The 20,518-nt window shown below is 42.9% G+C and overlaps 1 protein-coding gene across 2 annotated transcripts; it reads left to right on the forward strand.

Annotated features, from left to right (window-relative positions):
* Positions 1-1,973: 1,973 nt before the first annotated feature.
* zfr (zinc finger RNA binding protein) lies at positions 1,974-19,214 on the forward strand. Of its 2 annotated transcripts, XM_049019123.1 has the most exons (20): positions 1,974-2,070; positions 2,276-2,360; positions 3,952-4,234; positions 4,635-4,779; positions 5,416-5,634; positions 6,168-6,400; positions 6,600-6,803; positions 6,919-7,219; positions 7,545-7,741; positions 7,997-8,116; positions 8,588-8,733; positions 9,130-9,295; positions 10,106-10,308; positions 10,917-11,067; positions 11,260-11,401; positions 15,279-15,376; positions 16,132-16,227; positions 16,828-16,939; positions 17,261-17,358; positions 17,820-19,214. In XM_049019123.1, exons 1-20 carry the CDS (start codon positions 2,034-2,036, stop codon positions 18,000-18,002), a joined length of 3,219 nt encoding a protein of 1,072 aa, XP_048875080.1. In that variant the 5' UTR covers positions 1,974-2,033; the 3' UTR covers positions 18,003-19,214. The 2 variants fall into 2 exon arrangements, 1 of the variants encoding a protein (XP_048875080.1); XR_007398797.1 differs by lacking the exons at positions 15,279-15,376; positions 17,261-17,358; positions 17,820-19,214 and having other exon boundaries at positions 16,828-16,849.
* Positions 19,215-20,518: the final 1,304 nt, after the last annotated feature.

The following is a 20,518-nucleotide window of genomic DNA, read 5'->3' on the forward strand; positions in this document are numbered from 1 at the left end:
ATTAACTGGAATTGCCAAATTCCCCATACGTATGAAAGGTGTGTGTGTCCTGTGATGGATTGGCACCCCCTCCTGGGTAATTGATGGAAATCCTGGGTAATTCTCATGCAATTTTTCCACCCACAACTTGGGGTTAATGATGTAAAATATACAGCAGCTGAAAAAAACATACTGAGAGCAAAAGTCACTAATGTTTGCGTAAAATAATAGACTGAAGAGTGAAGTGAGGTAAAAGGCTGGCACTGTAGGTATTCTTAGCAGGGGCCCCGACAGGTGCAATGGTGGACAGAGCAGTCTAGGCTTCTGTCTAATCTACATATCAGGCTACACGTAGCGTAAAGATCTGCTGTATCAAATGACTAACAGAATCCAACCAGGCGTTTCCCCTCCTAAATTGAGTAAAAGAGCTGCTGATACCTTCTACATATTCAACGAGTAGTTAGCCATAGCCTTGGCATTAGGATTATTGGATATTTGAGTGCTGATCCATCTGTGGTATTGCATTGTGAGTGCTATCTATAGTATTGCACCAGAAACAAACAGGAGATAAAAAGCAGTAGAACATTTCCCTCCCTTCCTAACATGATGAAAGTCCTGTTCAGATGTGTGACCATGGCCTATCAATGCAGTACTGGTGGTAAGGTAAAGTACTGTTGCAATAAGATAACCCACACAACTATACCTAGAAGTTGCACAAAGGTGAAACATGCTTGTGTAATTGTGTGTACATATTTATTTTTAAGTAATTTTGCCTAACTTCTGTTATATATTTTGTTATTAGACCTTTTTATATTGCATGGAGTATACTGACTTTTGCAACAAGGCAATAGGACTAAAATGTAGATATTTCCTACAAATGAAACCCTGTGATTTCGCTTGAGGAATGAAAGCCCAATCACATGCCGTCTTTAAATATAGTATGCATTGCCGCTTGCTAGCTACGAAATCAGCTGCCCTCACATGTAATCTGTGCTGTTTAGATTGTGTCTCTGCAAATCATTTATGTAAATGGAGTCTAGAAGAAAGAGCACAATTACAGCAAATTAGTATTAATTCTTTTATTATTAATTCAAAGCGGTGATTAGTTAAATATCCATCCATCCATTTCCAAACAGCTTATCCTACTGGGTCACAGGGGGTCCGGAGCCTATCCCGGAAGCAATGGGCATGAGGCAGTAGTTAAATATGAACCTCTATAAAGATATTCTTAGCATATTTGATTTGTATTTTCACTATGGTTTGAAATCTTGGGGTTCACACTTTGATAAATCCTGAAGAAATGAAGGTCAATGTTTAAGTGATTAAATAAAAGCTGATAATTAAATAAGAAAGAAAGAAATAAATAAGAAATGCTAAATTACTCGATCATGAAAACCAAGACCACCAGCCTCAGTAAAAGGCCACAGGGGACTGTAATCCCACTCAAGGAGGTATGAAGAGTGACATGAACAGCTGCTTCACATGTAATTACTGAGGTAAAAAAAATAAATGACTTTAAAAGAACTATTAAAAGAAGTATAAATGCAAGGTACAGCATAAACTTCTTTTAATATCTTTGAATCATTTAAATCTTTCATCACTATAAAAACATTTGTACATTTGAAAAAATGTGTAATTTAAAACTATGCAAAAGCACTTATGTACAATGAAGTATTATATATTAAAAGCAACCACAGCCTTTACAACGTAATATCTGTTTGCATCCATACTGAATAGTCTGCTACAGTTTTGATCTGGGGTTTGCCTTTTAATTAAATTGTTTTCTCTTTTATATTAAATATTTCTTAATTTGGAAATTATCTTGTGTATATATCCACATTTAATTAAGGAAGGATACTAAAGGCAGCAATTGTATCATATCAAGCCTCAAGAACCTTTCGTCCTTGAAAAAAAGCTTCTTCTCCCTTAAAAACTACAAGTCCCTATTATCACGTCGCTTGTGCGCATGTAAGTTACAGGCTATTTCCTGGTATGACCTTCTAATATAAATTGGAAGGGTGAGGAGTCAGAGTTCGTCAGAGAACAGGAACCCAATGATTCCCATATGCCCAGTAGTATCCTTCACCTATGGTGAGAAAATAAGAACAAAAATATGTTTTAGAGCGCGATGGAGTTCTAGAGTATCACTAACGATATCTGAGATTATTATACGGAGAATGATCTGGTTTTGGGCGCTTCATCTGAGCGAATGTACCGCATCCAGTATTGTGCGAGGTGCGGCGGTTTACACGGTAAACGACGAACGTTCATCCTCCATGTCTCTGTCTCTCTGCAGTGCCCAGCCGGCTAGGTGAAGATGCCAAAATGGCCACCGGCAACTACTTTGGATTTGCCCATGGTGGTGCCGCCGCTCAGTACAGGTATGGTGCAGCCGGGCATCGCTAAGCTTGGGCCGGTGTTTCTGCTTAGGCTAAGGAATTGCGGTTAGCCCCCTGCTAGCTAGCTAGCTACTGCAGTTGTTGTTCATCGGAGGGGGGAGGACTGAAGGGGGGAGGGAGGGGGCGCCAGAGAGGAAGAGTAGGGGGCATGTGAATGATTTGTTATGCTGTGCAACTATGCAGCAGCGTGAGGCTGTTTGTAATGGCCGGTATGCATTTAAGTGGCTGTTTTAAGAAGACCTTCAAGAATAATTGCACATGGCTTACTTGCATAATATTACTAAAAATATGAAATATCCACCCAGGCTTACGGTAACTATTTCATAGCACAGACATTTCCCGTATAGGCTGTGTAACCCTAGACGTTAATAAGGTCGGTTTCTGTTGGTAACTCGTAAAGCACAAAGTTAACGACACATATGTGTATTTTGATTAAACGCCTGTTCACGGATTCTCTGGGTTTTTGCCTGGGAGACTAGTGAAAGGGTACGACAGTATCTAGCAGATTTAGGTATTCTTCGTGTGTATGTATTCAAGTCGACTTTGTGTATGTGTGTAGGATTATTTCATAAAGCGACTGGGTTTGAAATGCAGTGTGTGCTCGCCGTGCAACAATTCATTTCCAGTCAGAAAGCGATCATTAAATACAACCCCCCTTTAAAAAAAAATAAGTAGCGAGTTGTTTGAGCCGCCCGATGACCGCGATGTCACCCTACTGGGGTCCGAGGTCCTCGCTTTCCGTGGGCAGCGTGGGTGCGATGAAATGTCGCATTATGACAGTAATCCGCGACTCGGTTGTATGCCTTTTTAATGTTAGAGGCTGCAAAATGACATGTATTTTTCATATTTCATATGTATTCTTCCTCCGTTACATCCTTAAATGGCGCTTTCAGATGTGACGCTGGTATATCCTGTATATGTGTGTGTGGGTGTGTGTAGCCTCGTTTTTAAAGTACTTTTAACTAACCTTGATCTTAAAACGTTTGTGTGTTGCGTGATATAATATCACCTTTCAGAATGTGTAAGAAACGGTAAAAGCTTTTTAATTAATTACGCTACAACAGAATCCAGTTTGTAGCACTACTGCGAAAACAAATACACCACTTTTTTTCCCAAAGCGATTCTCCTGTTTTTGTAATTGTAATAAAATTTTTGGTGCACTTGAATTGGCAACTAAAATACAGTAATGTTATTTAGACTGGGAAGTTGCTTTTCATGACTCTTGTCCTCGCAGTGGGTTGGGCAGAATCCTTTTCACTGATGTTGTGATCATATATTCTGCTCTGGCTTTGTCATTTTACCTTTTACTAGAAAACATGAAATTCTGAAATGACAGGTCATGCTAATTATTATTAAAAGTATCTGCTAAATAAGTAAATGCAATCCATATATTAGTTGTGTTCTGCAATGGGAATGAAAGTTGTTTCCCGCAAGATCGATATTACAAAATAAGATGTGGTTTTCCGCTGAAAGCCCTTTTGGTAAAAATCAAAGGATTATGTTCACGTTGAATTTTGTATTTTGACATCATCGTTTGCCTCGCTTTGTGAACCCTGCTCTCCTGACCTGACAGTCAGCAGCCAGCCGCTGGGATAGCTTACACGCACCCCACCACGGTGGCCAGCTACACCATCCACCAGGCCCCGGTGGCAGCTCACACTGTGGCGGCCGCCTACGCGCCCACTGCTGCCACCGTAGCTGTGGCCCGGCCTGCTCCGGTCGCCGTGGCGGCAGCTGCCACGGCCGCAGCCTATGGGGGTTACCAGCCAGCTCACGCGGCCACCGACTACAGCTACGCACAGAGGCAGCCGGACGCCCCCCCTCCACCCCCTCCCGTCACCTCGCAGAACTACCAGGTATCCTGTTACTAATCTGCATGCAGAGAAAGGCATCTGCCCCTGAACGCCCTGCCTTTTGTGTTTGTGCTCTGCCTGCTGGTTCAAATTTGAGCAAATGATACCCACATATTGTATTGTGCTAAATGTCACCTAAACGAACGTTGCTATACCAATACATCTTGCTCCCTTTCTGTTGCTGGAAATGCAGTTTCTCCATGGTGGCTGTGCTTGGCTTAGCCTGTGAAACTGCCAGTCTTTCTTTTTCCTTCTGTCCATCCTCCAATTAAAAACTGTATAGTCTATTGGACTGGCAGGAAGCCAAGCCCTCCCTTTGAACGCATGCTGTCTCTATTAATAGTGCATATGTTGAATTGCGGTGTCAGTGTCCTGTACAAGGCTGTGCTTCCTTTGATTGTAGGACTCCTATTCGTACGTGCGGTCCACAGCACCGGCTGTAGCTTATGATGGTAAACAGTACTACCAGCAGCCTGCCGCTACAGCAGCTGTGGCGGCTGCCACCGCTCAGCCACAACCCACTGTAGCCGAAACCTACTATCAGACAGGTATGCTTGTGACGCACCTGAGAACCGACTTGGAGGGAGGGTCTGCAAAGTCAGTGCCCCTTTCCCTATGTGCGCGATGATTCTTATGCAAGCTCTGGAAAAACGAGCAGACTTATTAACGTATAAGCGGCATGTGTTCTTATCGCGGCCGTGTGTTTGCAGCATTTGTCTGGGTAGTGATGCTAGTTTGACTGGACTGCATGTGTTTCTTGCGGTTTAAGCTCAAATGTATGGGGTAAAGTTTTGTATTTATTGACCTCAAGACAAATTCTGCGTTAATGCTGTATCTGTATTGGATTATATCAATTTTTAAGCTGAAATATTTTTAAATCACTGACTCACTCTGCCAGTAATATGTTTTCTGACAGCATTACTTCTCTTAGGGTTTCTGGTGTAGTAACACAGGTTAAAATAAGTTTTGTCATTCCATCTGTATCCTTGGATCCTGTGGAATGATATTGCATGGCTTCAGGACTGCAGTGCAACCCACAAGACCTACAAGCATAGGGGCTATATGTACTCTATGTGTGTGTGTGTGTGTTTGAATTTGCAAAATACTACTGAAAAGTGATCTCAATTAGTTTCCTGTACATTGGTCTAGTGTGTTTCAGCGTTTTCTCATTTGATTTGCTTTAGCTCCCAAAACTGGTTACAGCCAGGGGGCCACACAATACACGCAGACCCAGCAAACCCGTCAGGTCACTGCCATAAAGCCAGCCATCCCCAGTCCTGCCACATCCACCTTCTCCATCTACCCCGTCTCGTCTACGGTGCAGCCAGCGGCGGCGGCGGCGACAGTGGTGCCGTCCTACTCCCAGAGCCCCACCTACAGTACCACTGCTGTCACATACTCCGGTGAGCGTTTCTGGGCTGTCTTCCCCAAAAGCACATGTCTGCCGTCCTCAGGTGCTTGGTAGTTGTACTTGCTGGTTAATTATTTGTCCAGAGTGTGTGACAGGCATTGTTGAGGTTATATCGTAGTAGCAAGTCGTTCTACCTTCATCAGCATTTTCAGATGATATGCTAGTATTACGTTATTACTGGGGTATTATGCAGTGACCAGATAATCCGTGTCGGGGAAGTCACTTTGAGCTACTTCAGGATTTAAAAACTTTAAAACTGAAAGGCTCCTGTGCTTGGGTAATAGTTACATTTTTCTTATGCTTTGACTGGTTTGTTTCCTTGATTATAAGACTCATCGGGCTGTTTCGCATTAAAATTAGTGGCACATGGATGATTACAGGACACTGACCAATCAACACACAGCAAGACCTTGGTGCTTTAGGGAAATCCAGGTCCTTTAAATTGAAATCTTGGTCAAACCACGTCTTGGTCTGGAATTCCTGCTTTCTGGAACTGAACTGTCCATCTCTGCCGCCCAACTTCAGGCACGTCGTACTCCGGCTACGAGGCTGCTGTCTACTCGGCCGCCTCTTCCTACTACCAGCAGCAGCAGCAGAAACAGGCAGTGGCAGCGGTGGCAGCCACAGCGGCCTGGACGGGCAGCACCTTCACCAAGAAACCACCCTTCCAGAACAAGCAGCTGAAGCCCAAACAGCCGCCAAAGCCACCACAGATCCACTACTGCGACGTCTGCAAGATCAGCTGTGCAGGACCGCAGGTGCTGCAGAATCCCATGACGACGCTACAGATGACATGGTCTTGCACGATGAGGAGCATTCCTTTTTTGTGACCTTCCTCCCTTGCTAAAATGGATGTTTTCACAACAGGCTCACTATTCATCACGAGGGCTGCCATCTTTATCTACTCTAAATTAAACAGTAAACTAAACGGTGTCACTCTGTGTGTCTGAACTTCAGACGTACAAGGAGCACCTGGAAGGTCAGAAGCATAAGAAGAAGGAGGCGGCGCTGAAGGTGTCTCAGAGCAGCAGCGCTGGAGGTGCTGGAGGAAACGGACCCGCGCGTGGCACCCAGAACCAGCTACGCTGTGAGCTGTGCGACGTCTCCTGCACCGGGGCGGACGCCTATGCGGCTCACATCCGCGGGGCCAAGCACCAGAAGGTAGCGCTGGAACTTCCGTAACCATGGCTTCTGTGTCACATGCTAAAAGGTAGCGTGGCCGAGCCCCTTTACAAGCCGATTTGCCCCCCCCCCCCCCCCCCCCCCGATTTTACAGGTAGTGAAGCTTCACACAAAGCTTGGCAAGCCCATTCCTTCCACTGAGCCCAGTGTTGTGACACAGACGTCGGCGGCCACCACAGTGGCCCCCAGTAAGCCGCCCAGTTCCACCGTGAGCAGTGTGACCAGCAGCAGCAGCAGCAGTTTAGTCACCCCTGCGTCTTCGTTCCTGAAGCCTGTCAGCATCATGGGCGGCACCGGAACACCGACCACTCCGGCCAAGGGCCCCGCCCCCATCACTTTACCTGCAAATGCCACCGTAGTCAAGAAGGTCAACACACCCAAAATCAACTTCGTTGGTGAGTCAGCCTTATAATTGAGAGGGTGCTGGTATAGTCTTTGTACCTCTGGTTTAAAAAAAAAAACAAAAAAAACAAACAGAAATTGCGTTCAGGACTCAGTTCAGTTTTAGATACTTTGACTACAACTGATTTGTTTTTGAAAAGGAGCTTAACATCAGCAGTTAGTCTTCTGGTACAGGTGGTCCAATAGTATCACAGATGCTGTTCTGCATGTGCAGGCTGAAATGCGGAACTGCGCAACGGTCTGCCCCGGGTATCATCGAGAAGCGGGAACGATTGCAGCGCTGTTTATAATCACCGGTTTTATCGACTTATGATGCAGGTGGAAATAAACTCCAAACCGCCACGGTGAAGATGGACGAAGCCAAAAGCGAGCTGGCGAAGGCAGCGCAGCCAGTGCTGGCAGCGCCAACGCCGGAGGTGAAAGTGGAGACGGCGGCGGAGATGCTGGGGGCCCAGTCTGCCCTGGCAGCCCTGCAGAGCGACGTCCAGCCAGTGGGTCACGATTATGTGGAAGAGGTAACATTAACCTCCTGGAGGACATGCCAGATATAAACTGGATATTCATGCTGTCTGTGCAGCGTGTAGGAATCTCATTTATGGAGGTCATTATGCTTATATTAGTCTGCTTTTGTAGCGGTCTGTTTATGGCATCCCTGAGCTGTAGCGTCATTTCCCTGGCCATTGAGCACAACCATAAATGTTTATAATATTGGGAGGCAATCGTGTCAGGTTTGTTCTGTCAGGTTTTAAAAATTTTGCTCTGCATTTCAGGTACGCAACGATGAAGGAAAAGTGATCCGCTTCCACTGCAAGCTGTGCGAATGCAGCTTTAATGACCCAAATGCTAAGGAGATGCATTTAAAGGGAAGGAGACACCGCCTTCAGTACAAGGTCAGTGCGCCCAAGTAGTACGGATGACGCTGGGGTAACTCAGAAACCTGGGAACTTTTACCGGTGTGTTACGTCACACTTACAAACGATGCTTTCGCTTCGTTAACCATGGTGTGATGTACTGTGTAAGTGTGGCTGCGGTGAACGCTAGTCACAGTGGCAGTGAGGATTCAGCGGTTATTGCACTTGCCCGTGAAAAGGAAGCCAGAGGAAACTGAATGGCATGTGAAAGCAGCTGCTAAGTGGATTGTGGAGGAAAGTCTGGGGATATTATGGAAATTATCTGTAAAGTGCCAAATAACAGGAAACGCAAACTATTTTTAGTGTGAGATGTGTGCCGTTGTGTAATTTGTATTTAACTGCACGTTGACATTTGCGCGCTTAACAGCTTGTTGAAGACGTCTTTAAATTTTAAACCGTGTGACTGCATTGAGTTCTCAATTTTTATTTAATATTTCGTCTCCTGTCCAGAAAAAAGTAAACCCAGATCTGCAGGTGGAGGTGAAGCCTAGCATCCGTGCGAGGAAGATTCAGGAGGAGAAGATGAGGAAACAGATGCAGAAGGAGGAGTACTGGCGGAGGCGCGAGGAAGAGGAGCGCTGGAGGATGGAGATGAGGTGAAGGTGGCAGGCTTGGTATTAGATGCAAGTCCAGCTTGCGGAACACCTCTTGAATGTTAGATATTCCAGCCAGTGACTCCGACATCCTCTTGACTTGGATTGGCTGCTGCCTCTTCATTCACTAAACAGTCCCAGATTTGTTCTGTAATCCCTCCAATGCGATGTCAGTTGTGGCTTCTGGGTCTCATGGTAAATATGGCCCCTGCCCTCCAGTGACTTAGCCATTAGCCTAGGGATGCTCACATTTCTGTTGTGTGTGTGTGCAATTTTTTCCCTGCCATCTTACTATTGTATTTGAATGTATGTAAAGTTTCTGGTTTGCCAGTGATCCCCCCCCCCCCCCAAGGCGGTAGTGGTTCCATAATGCTTTAAAAAATGTGATGGTTTTTCCAGGCGCTATGAGGAAGACATGTACTGGAGACGCATGGAGGAAGAGCAGCACCACTGGGATGAGCGGCGCAGGATTCCAGATGGAGGCTACCCCCAGGGCCCACCCGGACCCCCTGGCCTGCTGGGAGTCAGGCCCGGCTTACCCATCCCCCAGCCGCCAGGACCAGTGGTCAGTACTCCTGGGCTTGGGGTCAGCGTACAGGGCAGGAAGGCGGTATGCAGTGAGACACTGAATGTTATATGACCAAATGATAAGAGGCTTGGTGGTTCACTTTCTAGAATATGCTAGTACTATGCAAAAGTCAGAGAAAATTATCTTCATCCTGGTTCAACACTACCATTTTATGTATTTCCAGAATGTATCGTCATCTCAAAACCTCTTCTGAAGCCACCCCAATATTTGCAGCAATCAGTCAATATACCAATATGCAGTTTTTCATTTTTTTTTTTTACGTGACCACCAGCACGCCGTTTTTGGATAATTGATACCTAATTGAGCTTGTGGTGAAATTGAAGGAATACGTGGAATAGCTGAGGTGCCCCTAAGGAGAATTTTGGGATCTGAAGCCAGGGGCATACTTGGAAACCTTTGGCCCCTCTGCCAAATTTAACATATTTTACGTATTCATAGGCCCCTGTAACGTACTCGGCCCCCTGAATCTGCCAGGGAATCCATGCCCCTACTGTGCCCTTGCTTTTATCCTTCCAACAAGATGTCGGTAACGTGTGGATATTGTGCATATATTTTTTTTTTTACTTTTACTACCCAGACTGACTTAAACATTTCCTTTGGCTGACTATTGCACAATATTGTATCTCAGAGTATTGCACGAATAGTTGGGCCACTTAGTATAATTCTGCAGGAGCCGGAACTGAAGTCTCAAACGATTTTTTCAGTATGCTCTGTTTCAGTGATCCCCGCAATTGTATAATCAGTTCCTCGTCTGGACGAAGCTGTATGATCCAACGTGTCTTTCAGCCCCCCCGTCGACCGGACTCCTCGGATGACCGCTATGTGATGACTAAGCATGCAGCCATCTATCCTGTAGAGGAGGAGCTACAGTCCATCCAAAAGATTGTGTCCATCACAGAGCGGGCACTGAAACTGGTCTCTGACATCATCACCGATCAGGACAAGAGTAAGGAAGAAGACAATGATAAGAAGGATGTCCAGAAGGACAGGTGAGTCACCCAGTGGCAACAAGAAAAATCAGGGGCATTTGTGTGCCAACCACGAAATGGCTGAAAGATATCGAATCTCAAAGAGAGAGTGTTTGGAGTAATACTGGTCCAGCTTTGTTGCATGTTTCTGTGAGTAATTCCCTTAGGACACTGGTGAGAATAATTTTCTTACTAGTGCCATTTATACTAGATAAACGATAGCAATCAGAGTGTATATTTTGCTTAGTGTCTTGGGTATTTATCAAGGCTGCCATGCTGTTAAAATTCACTTTTTTCCGGGTTCTCACTCAAGTCAGCAATGACTGATATTGAGGTGGTCACTGCAGTTTGTTATTTAGTATAATCTAACAAAATATCTCAGTATATCAGCCAAAGGACTTACCTCTGTAAATCTTGTCCTATTGTCGACCCTCATCATCTGACCATTATTTTGATATGCTCTTTCTCCACATCCAGTACTGCCCTGTTGCATTTTGCACTACAGTGTTATCTGGTTCTTAACAGGCTCTAGTTCCTGGAACTATATTGCTGCTGTTCCTGGTTCCTCACTGGAAGCGTACCCTAGCCATGTTTGCACCTTGATCCTTGCTTGTGTTGTGCTGTCCTAGGGCTCTGAAGGGGGTGATGAGAGTGGGAGTCCTGGCAAAAGGCCTTCTGCTTCGTGGAGACAAGAATGTCAACCTGGTCCTCCTCTGCTCTGAAAAGCCCACCAAGAGCCTCTTAACTTGCATAGTGGAGCACCTCCCTAAGCAGCTCACGGTGATTTACTACTAAAAGAAAATGTGTGATGATCTTGAGCCTGAGGTGGAAAATGTGTTTCTGGTGTATGATTTGAATTGTAGAAAATGTGATACATTTAGCAAAATAGAAAGATGTAGATTTGGGTCATAAGTTAGATGCTGAAATTGACCAGGATGCCACTCGTCATCCCTTTTTAAATCCTCCCTAAAGCTGGTAACGCCAGAGAAGTATGAAGTGGAGGCGTCTATCCAGGAGGCGGCCATCATCCTGACTTCCTGTGACGAGCCGAAGATGGAGGTGACCATCACGCTGACCTCGCCAATCATCCGTGAGGAGAATGCTCGGGATGGAGGTTGGAAATGGCGTTGCTCTGTTTATCACCTTCAAGGAATTAACTTCTAAGTGTTCGTTTTTAAAAAATACCCGATGAGCCAATTTGCTGGCACCGAACAGGCAGTAACTGTTTGGGGGGGGGGGGGGAGGGGTTATAATATAGCCCAAAAAGGGAGGGCGGTGACATAATCATACAACTTTTTCTTTTTTCCCCATCAGCCATTTTTCCATTTAGTTAATTTCAGCTTCTCATGCCTTCAAAAGTCCTGGAATATAAAATATGTATTATCCTTGGGATTATAAAACATTAATTCTAGGCAAGCTCATTTGGAGATGTAAAACTGACCTGCAAGATATGCAGCATCTCATAGGTCGCAGTCTAGGATCTCAGCAGTGGTGCTGCTATAAGCCACCAGGATTTAATTTCTTTTAAATGCCGAGGTGAATAGTTTTGAAGGCAAAGCAGGTTTTATTCTGAAGCCATATGCGTTGGTGGCCACAGGCTGGGGGGGACATCATGATAAGTTCAGCTCCACTGATGGGTTGCATAACCACTGCTTCTCATGTCTTGAATGAAATCGACCAGTAGCATCTAAAGTCTGCCATACGTTCTGATAGAATTAATTTGCACAGATGCCCCATGTTTCCTTTCCTTTGATTTGCAAATGTTCATCACATAGCTAACATTTCGGTATAGCTTCAGCTCCTCGTGTGCCAGCAGAGAAGCTCTAGGGTGTACACACGCGCGCTCTCTCTCTCTCTCTCTCTCTCTCTCTCTCTCTCTCTCTCTCTCTCTCTCTCACTCCCTCTTTCTCTGTAACACTTGCCAATGCTCTTAGCTTTTCAACAAAAAAAAAAGTGATCCAACAAGCATGATCAGTGTTTGCATTGTGTAATCCTAGTTAGGACCCCAGGTAAGATTCACTTTTGTTTCCTGTGTCTCATTTAAATTCTAATTTCGCTGAGCTGAATGACAAACGGATCCTCCATTTCAAACAGTCCTGCGGTGTGACTTTTTGAACCTTGGTTCATTACAGATGCCTTAAAAATGCTGGACCGCTTTGTAAAGCACAAAAGGACTCTATATATCATAGGGAACAGATGAAAGTCACTCTGCCTCAAAGGAAAATCCCCACAGGAAACAAATCTGTTTTGTCTGGTGAGAGACTCACCTTTTTGTGGTCCCTTGTGCCGAGATGAAAGTGCTCCCCTGAGGGAATATATGTACTCTCCCAGATCAAACCTCAGACCTATTCAGCTAAAACTATTTTTTGTTGGAGTAAATGCACAATGGGCATCAGTGGTCAAGTCATTTGGATGGGCCATATTTACTATTCAGTCCAGTGAAGTACATATCTCCGATCTCACTGTTTATAGGCAAAACCTGTATCCTTGCTGCAGTTGTCAGTTTCTGAAAAACTATGACCTCTCTGTAGTTAAGGGCTCTTCTGTGGCCATACGTCTGTTATGGGTGTCTTGATATGGTTAATTACAGTGCTGCCATATTTGTCTTCCTTTAAGACATTAACTTTAAATACATGTTACATGCAATCTGGATGTCATGGTAAAGCTCATCATACCATACATGGGGCCAATTTATATTCTGTGCTTTAAGAATTAAGTTTTTTTTTTTTTTTTTTTTAATTTCACTTATTTCAAGCCCTCATCCAGTTTCATTATTGTATTTAACACGCATTAAATGGGCTTTAATGGCACCCGTGCTTGCTGTATCGTGTGCAGTTAATTGTATAAAATAATTTGGTCTTAAGGGAACCATGAGTTGGCACATAAGTGACCATATCAGTTATTCAGCATGGAATCTTAAAGTTTGGGTTTAGCAGTGCCCTTCACAGAATAAATGTATACTTGTTGCTATAATTAGTTGCTATATATTTATTCACACTTTATATATATATAGTGTACATGCATTTTCATTCTTCCACCTCTACACCATAAATGTCAGCTCTTCAATCCACAGTTTCTTCTTTCTCACCTCCATTTAGGTGGTAAAGAATCATCTCACTTTGAGAAGGGATTTAAACTTCAAATGAGGAAAGCACATTTTCTCTTAGACAGGGCCATTTGGATTTCAGTTACCATAGAAATTCTATAATGATTTGAAATGATTAAAAAAAAATATCTCTTTAGTGCTATGTGTATATTATTGCAGCCTGCCCTCGATTTACGTTGCTAATTTATTGCAAAAAAATGTAAAATGAAACTAGTTCCTTTCTTTTCAGTGGGGAAAAATATAATGTATTTCCAGCCCAACTCAAATGCACCGAACAATTTTCTGCAAACATCATTAGGTGAATGGGGAAAAAAGTTCAGTAACAATGAACAATTTGAAATTTTATTGTTCACAATTATTGTGCTGTAGAGTGGTGCATAATAATTTTTACATATGTTTGGCTGAAACCATAATATAATAATGATTTGGAAATTGAAATTATCTTATCAGAATTGTCCCAGTGAAAAAATGTAAACTGAATTACCGTAAATCATGGGATTGCTGTAATTTTTTGATTACAGCCAAACTTTTTCATTTGTGGCTGCAAGGTCAGGTAAAGTGTAGTTTTGTTCGACATTTAATGAATATTCCAGTGATTTAATGCCAATTTACTTAACATCACCAAACGTTATGATCAGACTAGTCAACAAGGAAATGGCATTGTGTCTAAACCAGGGTAAAGTTTCTGTCATAAGTGACTTGGGAAGTATCCTGGTAGTGCTCTCCTAGGAAACAAAACAACAGGAGCTATTTGCCATTGCCTTAATCTTTTTCAATAATAATTACCCATTTTTGTATGCCTTGCTTTTCCAGTTAGTGTTTTGTGGATTGAAAAGTGAAAAGCTTGCTAACAGTCTTGTAGGTGGAAGAAGAAAATGCTGTTGAAATGAACAAGCATTATAAACCCAAAAAAAAACTCGAAGCCAGTCAGACCCTTGGGAAGCAAAGCGGCTGCGACGTCATCTTGCCTGTTGGGTGTCCTTGGGGGAGTATCCGTAAGCTTCAGGGAGGAAGGCTTTGTGAACGGAATCTTTGGTTGAACCTGGGTTTATGGCCATCTGTGCAGAATGACTGTGGAGTTTAAAAACCAGCTGATGAGAGGTATGCATGCAGTGATGTCCTAACCGTTGCTGGGAGCTTGTCCCCTTCTTTCCAGCAAGAGCTGCTGTCTTCCTGTATCCGTAGCTTTATGAATCCAGTCCAAAGCCTTCTTGCATCATCTTCAACTACTTGTCTCCCATCAGAGGCTGCTGCCACGCCTTCGGAAGGATTTTTGACCAAGGTTTTCCCCAAACACTTTGCCACACCTGCCTTCCATTGGGGTCCAAGCTGTTTTCCTCATTTTTATTTTATGTTCATGCTTTGACCATAATCCATACAAATTAGCTAGTGCCAATGAAGCTCCTCTGAGTAACGTTGCCTTCAGCAACACCTGAGGTTTTGATTTCACATTTTAGGATTTCCGTTTTAGCTATGCTGACCTAAAATGTTCTTAAATGATCAACTAGACACTATTAAGTAAACCAAGCGTTTTAAAATCTTTTAAAGTCTTTTGACATCTTCGCAAATCCATATTACGTAAGACCATTTTAAACATGCATCGTTTGTTTTGCTTGGAAACCATGTAGGAGTTTATTCAAAGCTGAGCATCAGAAAGAAAAATGAATCATTCACTAAAGTCTGGAAAAGACGTGACTAAATACATATCAAATTGAATCGTGATGTTGAATACAAAATCAAAGCAGGTGTTTCAGGGTTGAATCATGTATGTATAGCTGGGTATGCTTGGTATGTGTGGCAATGTGTTTATTTCTGAGAACGCGGCTTGCTGACCTGGTCAAACACCCATTCCTCACCACCCTTTGACAATTCGATCCATTTTTAGATATAACCTCGGGTTTGGTGAAAGACCCAGCGGACGTCTTGGACAGGCAAAAATGCCTTGACGCTCTGGCTGCTCTCCGCCACGCTAAGTGGTTCCAGGTTCGGAACATCATTTTACTTTCTTATTGTAGCCTTATGAGATTTATTTTTTTATTTCATTTTGTAAGCAGTTTATACAAATTGTAAAATAAATCAAGGATGCCTACTGTAATTGTGTATTAGCCTGAAAAATGTGAACTCTAACTAGAAAGTTATTTTCAGTTGCCTTTTTCTACACAATTTTTTTGCTGTTCATATCAATGTGTCGAGGCATCCTTGCATTTTGGATCTAATAGCTACACCCATATAATCCAGTCATTAGTTTTAAATCTCTACTCCATAAGGCTGCAGAGTAACTTGACATGTATGTCGTCTATAAGAGCTTTCATGTTGAGCTTTGTACTTTTTTTGTGATTTATTTTTAATAGGGATTGTGAGAAAAGGAACATCTGATTAGTTTACTTGTGCAAGTATCACAGTAAAGTAAAGCAGATTTCCTTGCCTTCAGTCCCTGTGCTTTCCTTCTGAGCCTATGTAATTCCAAGTACTCGTTTGTGAACGATTTAAAACCGAGGTCAAGGTTTACAAGATGACTAGGGCTCCCTTGTGCATCTTGCAAACTTTGAACTCATACTAACTATGAGGTAAAATACTGCTGTGAATGGCAGCTGACCATAAGTAATGCCATATAACCTGAACCAATCACAAGCTTCCATTGTGAACAGTAGTGTTGCACCTCTCCGGAAGCCCATTCCAGTACATGTCAGTGTTGTTTCGCCCTGTCACTAACTAAATTTGACTTCATTGCACTTAAGGCTAGAGCAAATGGACTTCAATCCTGCGTGATTATTATTCGCATTCTGCGTGATCTCTGTCAGCGTGTGCCCACTTGGTCTGCCTTTCCCAGCTGGGTGAGTAGGAGCTGCCATTGTGCTTTACCTCTGGGAGGTTCTGTCTTTACAGTCCTCCTCTGCCGGCCTGAGTCTGATTTGCATCTTCTTTCCAAGTTTTTAAAAATATGACGTTCCCTGCATGTGCATTCAGTAAAATTTATATGTATGAATGTATTTTAAAGTTCTCTAAAACTCATGTAGACATGTCAGTAATTCTGCATTGTATTTATATCGGGGTTCATAGGTCTTGCTTCACATGTGTGTTTCAGTTCCGTCAGTTTAGTCTCTTGTAATATTATTATTCTCTGGAAGGTCTGGTGTTTTTCCTGTTTAACCTGTAGCTACTCTTCATTTCTGATGTATTGTATGATAATATATATACTTTCATATATTGGTCCCAGGGGGAATTCACACCTACCATGACCTACTAAAGGATTTTTTTTTTTTTTTTTTTTACTTTTTTTCCCCATAGAACACAGTATATAACAACATTGAATTTCCTGCATTTTTATCTTATGCCGGAAAAACTTTTATTTTAAGAGAACACACCCGGCACTATAGCTGAACCCTGAATTTCCAGTGAATTATGATGTTAACATGACTTGCCCCTCCCCTCAGGCAATGGAGCTGCTTGTTGAGAAGGCTATAAGCAGTGCATCTGGGCCCTTGAGTCCTGGAGATGCACTGCGGAGAGTCTTTGAATGTATTTCCTCTGGGATACTACTATCAGGTAAGACATGATGAATGGACTGCTTAAAATTGATGACCTTTCTAAAATGGCCCACATTTCCTTAGGGATTTCACACAGGATGGACAGCGTTTGTCTTCATGGTGGAATTGGAAGCTGACTGCCCTGTAACTGACCTATATAACCATCATGCATAAACATGGTGAAATTAGAACGTTAGCTGGGAAGTAACCGAGTAGTGTGAAAAAGTTTGGTCAGAATGAGAAATTATGCATTCCTGTAACTGTGGGAAAGGATAAGATGCTCTTTAAGTTTTACATATGCACCACTGGGAGACTAACAGATGTGGACGTCTGTGAATAGGTGGTCCAGGATTGATAGACCCCTGTGAGAAGAACGCCACAGACACCCTGACCACCATGTCTGAACAGCAAAGGGAGGACATTACTTCCAGCGCACAGGTGCCCCAGATTCCTCTACATACTTTGTTTCTGGACATTGTTCAGGTCCAGAAAAAGATGAATCCAGACCAAGGTTTTGTTTTAACCAATCAGTTGAGTACTGTTGAAACAAAATCTTGGTCTGGATTTTGTAATTTCTCGACCTGAACTACTCACTTCTGGTTGATAGGGTCAGTTTATCTAGTTGAGTGTTTTGGCTTGAAAGTCTCTGCCCTTCAGGAGTATTTTACATGGATTGGATGTTTTACATACTTGTAAGTTAAGAAATTGGATGCTGTGTCCTATTATAGGGGTTATATTCAAACCCTCTCGTTCCATGGCCAGGTTTTGCCTTCCAGCAGGGGCTGCTCTTGTGCTGCTTTTACTTTTTTTCTCCTGCCCCTTTTTTCAGGTATTACTTTTATGTGAAACCCTCAGCTCTCTTTTGTGTGACTTACCCCCATGTCATCACCTTTCTGCAGTTCGCCCTGAGGCTTCTTGCCTTTCGCCAGATCCACAAGGTTCTGGGTATGGACCCCCTTCCTCAGATGAATCCGCGCTTCAACGTCCGCAACAACCGCAAGAGGCGGAGGGACAACAGTGATGGAGTCGACGGCTTTGAGGGCGAAGGGAAGAAGGACAAGAAAGATTATGATAGCTACTAGGCATTCCCACACCACCGATGCTATTAAACACTAATATAAAATGTTGTATACATACCCATTTGTTTTTTATTTTTTTTCCCAAATTTAGTTTTGTGACCCTCTTTAGTGTAGTTGGTCTAACCTCAGTTTTTCCTATAATTTTAAAAGCAGTTGTCAGACTGCTGCTAAACTGGGTATTACTGATGTCCTAAATGTCTGTGCTGTGCTGTACTGCTTGGCTTCAGAGTGAACTAGTCGGCCAGGCCTGTGGTCATCAAAGAAAAAGCAGGTTTCCCTGTCAGTGTCTGAAGTTGAATATTTATAATTATTATAGCTTCCTATGCTCTGCTAGTCTGTCAAAGGACATTGTAACACCCAAAATAAAAACTAGATTAATATATGAATCTGCTGTTCTAGGTATTCATTGAGAGGAACATGCCATCTAGGTGCTCACAAGCATATCATTTTAAACTAGTTACATTTAGGCGGTTGGAGATTGTCCAGCCTAAATAAAGCACAGTCTAGGACCATAGATATCTTTTCTAAGTGGTGTTATTTGAGTTGAGTTCATTCAAATAGAATAATGCAAACCCTGTATGGCTAATGTCTTGTGCTAAGGCTGGACTTGGAATGTGTTCATGTAAAGAGCTCATGCCAGATTGTCATGCTTTTGCAGATTCTTGTGGCATTGTATTAAATTTTCAATGGTCACTCATTTTTTGAATAGTTTAATGTTTATTCAACAATTTAATTAACCCTTTGTCATCAGTGCATGCCCCACACATTATGTATTTTCTTTTATTTAGGCATTTGTAATAATTTTAAACCTTGATTTAAATGCTTTATCGTATCTAAATCAAATGACAATGCAGTTGTGAATTTGTGGCAGTTGCATGCCACTTTAGTGTTTTGTATAGACCTTTATGCCTTTCATGCGGTCACTGTGGAAGTGTACTACTGCATTACAATGGGAAGAATTTTTTTCCTTTACGCATGTACCTGATGATGGAACTGCATATCAATTTTGCACATCATTTATGCATTGTAAATGTAGTGTTTAATGAAGACCCCCTCAACCCATAGTGACCAGTGTTGGATAATACATTGCTTTGACTGATGTTTAAATTGTGGTAAATGTAATTCTGCTTTACCAAAAAAAAATTACAACGAAAGACCGTTCCCAGCTTTTATCAAAGCGCTAATAAAATAAGCCTCCTAGGTTGTTACATTTGAGCTGGTAATGGTGTTGCTGAAGTTCCTTTATGTTTTGTGCAAGAAGCTTAGAGGTGCATTGCGCAGTTCTGATTACATCGGCATGTCTTGCATGTTACAAGAAGCACATGGTCTACCTTAAAGCAAATTGATATGACAATATATAAATTCGTTTTAAGTGCGTATCAAAGAGTATTGTCAATCCTGTGAATAGAACATGCTTTTTGGGGAAATTCTGGGGAATTGATTACGTTAGGTTAAGATGGCTGTCTCAGCTTTGATCTAACGTGTATTGACTGGATTTCAAGAAACATCTATGACCCTTTACCAGCTGTGGTTTTCTGAATTGTTTGGTTTTGCTATTTCACTCAATGTTGTTTTGTAACTGTTCCATACTGAAATATAAGATCTTTATTGTCACTATTACAGAAAGTGAAAAACAGTTTAGCAGCTCTCTGTTTAGCAGCATAAGAGTAATAAGAGAAATAACACACAAAAAGAGACAGACATCCTGTTATAGAATGAGTGTCTTGGTGCAAGTGAGTGTAGTATGTTAGTCCGTATAGAAGGCAGTCATTCAGGGGGGTGGATATTGTTTCACAGAAACAGTCATTCAGGGGGTGGGGGTGCGCACATTTGACTGCTTTTTGTAAAAGCTTTTGATAAGTCTTTGTTCTTGCTCTGACTGACCTGTAGCATCTGCCAGAGGGGAGGGGGGAGAAAAGGTAGTGTCTAGGGTGTGAGGAGTCTGATGATTTTACTGCCTCTCCGGTGGAGTCTGCCAGTGTAAATGTCCTTGAGGGGAGGTAACCCGCTCTGCTGCCCTTACCACCCGCTGCAGGTTCTTCCTGTCTCTCTCAGTGCAGCTATTGAACCACAATGTGCAGCAGTATTTCAGGACGCTCTCGGTGGTTGAGCAGTAACAATTAGTTAGCAGCTTTTGGGGAAGGTGAGCCTGCTTCATCTTCCTGAGGAAGTACAATCTTTGTTGTGCCTTCCCCACCTCGTGAGAGATGTTTGTGGGCCAGGTAAGGTCGACAGAGATGTGGACTCCTAGGAACGTGAAGCTCTCCACCCTCTTTACCTCTTCTCTGTCAATGTAGAGGGCAGAGTGCTCAGCCTGCTTGGCCCTCCTGAAGTCCACTATCATCTCCTTGGTTTTGGATGTATTCAGTTCCAGGTTATTACTATCACACTATTGCCTCAGCTGCTGGACCTCCTCCCTGTAGGCTGATTCGTTGTTGTCAGTCAGTCCTGTGCTGTCGTCAGCAAATTTGATTATGGTGTTGCTGGTATGAGTGGGAGAACAGTCGAAAGTGAAAAGG

The sequence above is a fragment of the Brienomyrus brachyistius genome, chromosome 7, assembly GCF_023856365.1.
Source record: "Brienomyrus brachyistius isolate T26 chromosome 7, BBRACH_0.4, whole genome shotgun sequence".
In the NCBI taxonomy this organism is placed as follows: domain Eukaryota; kingdom Metazoa; phylum Chordata; class Actinopteri; order Osteoglossiformes; family Mormyridae; genus Brienomyrus; species Brienomyrus brachyistius.

Coding starts and splice junctions, on each gene's coding strand:
- zfr (XM_049019123.1), top strand. CDS start 2,034: ATGATTCCCATATGCCCAGTAGTATCCTTCACCTATG. Junction 10,309..10,916: donor AAGGATGTCCAGAAGGACAG/GTGAGTCACCCA, acceptor GTGCTGTCCTAG/GGCTCTGAAGGGGGTGATGA. Junction 16,228..16,827: donor GGTCTGCCTTTCCCAGCTGG/GTGAGTAGGAGC, acceptor CCCTCCCCTCAG/GCAATGGAGCTGCTTGTTGA.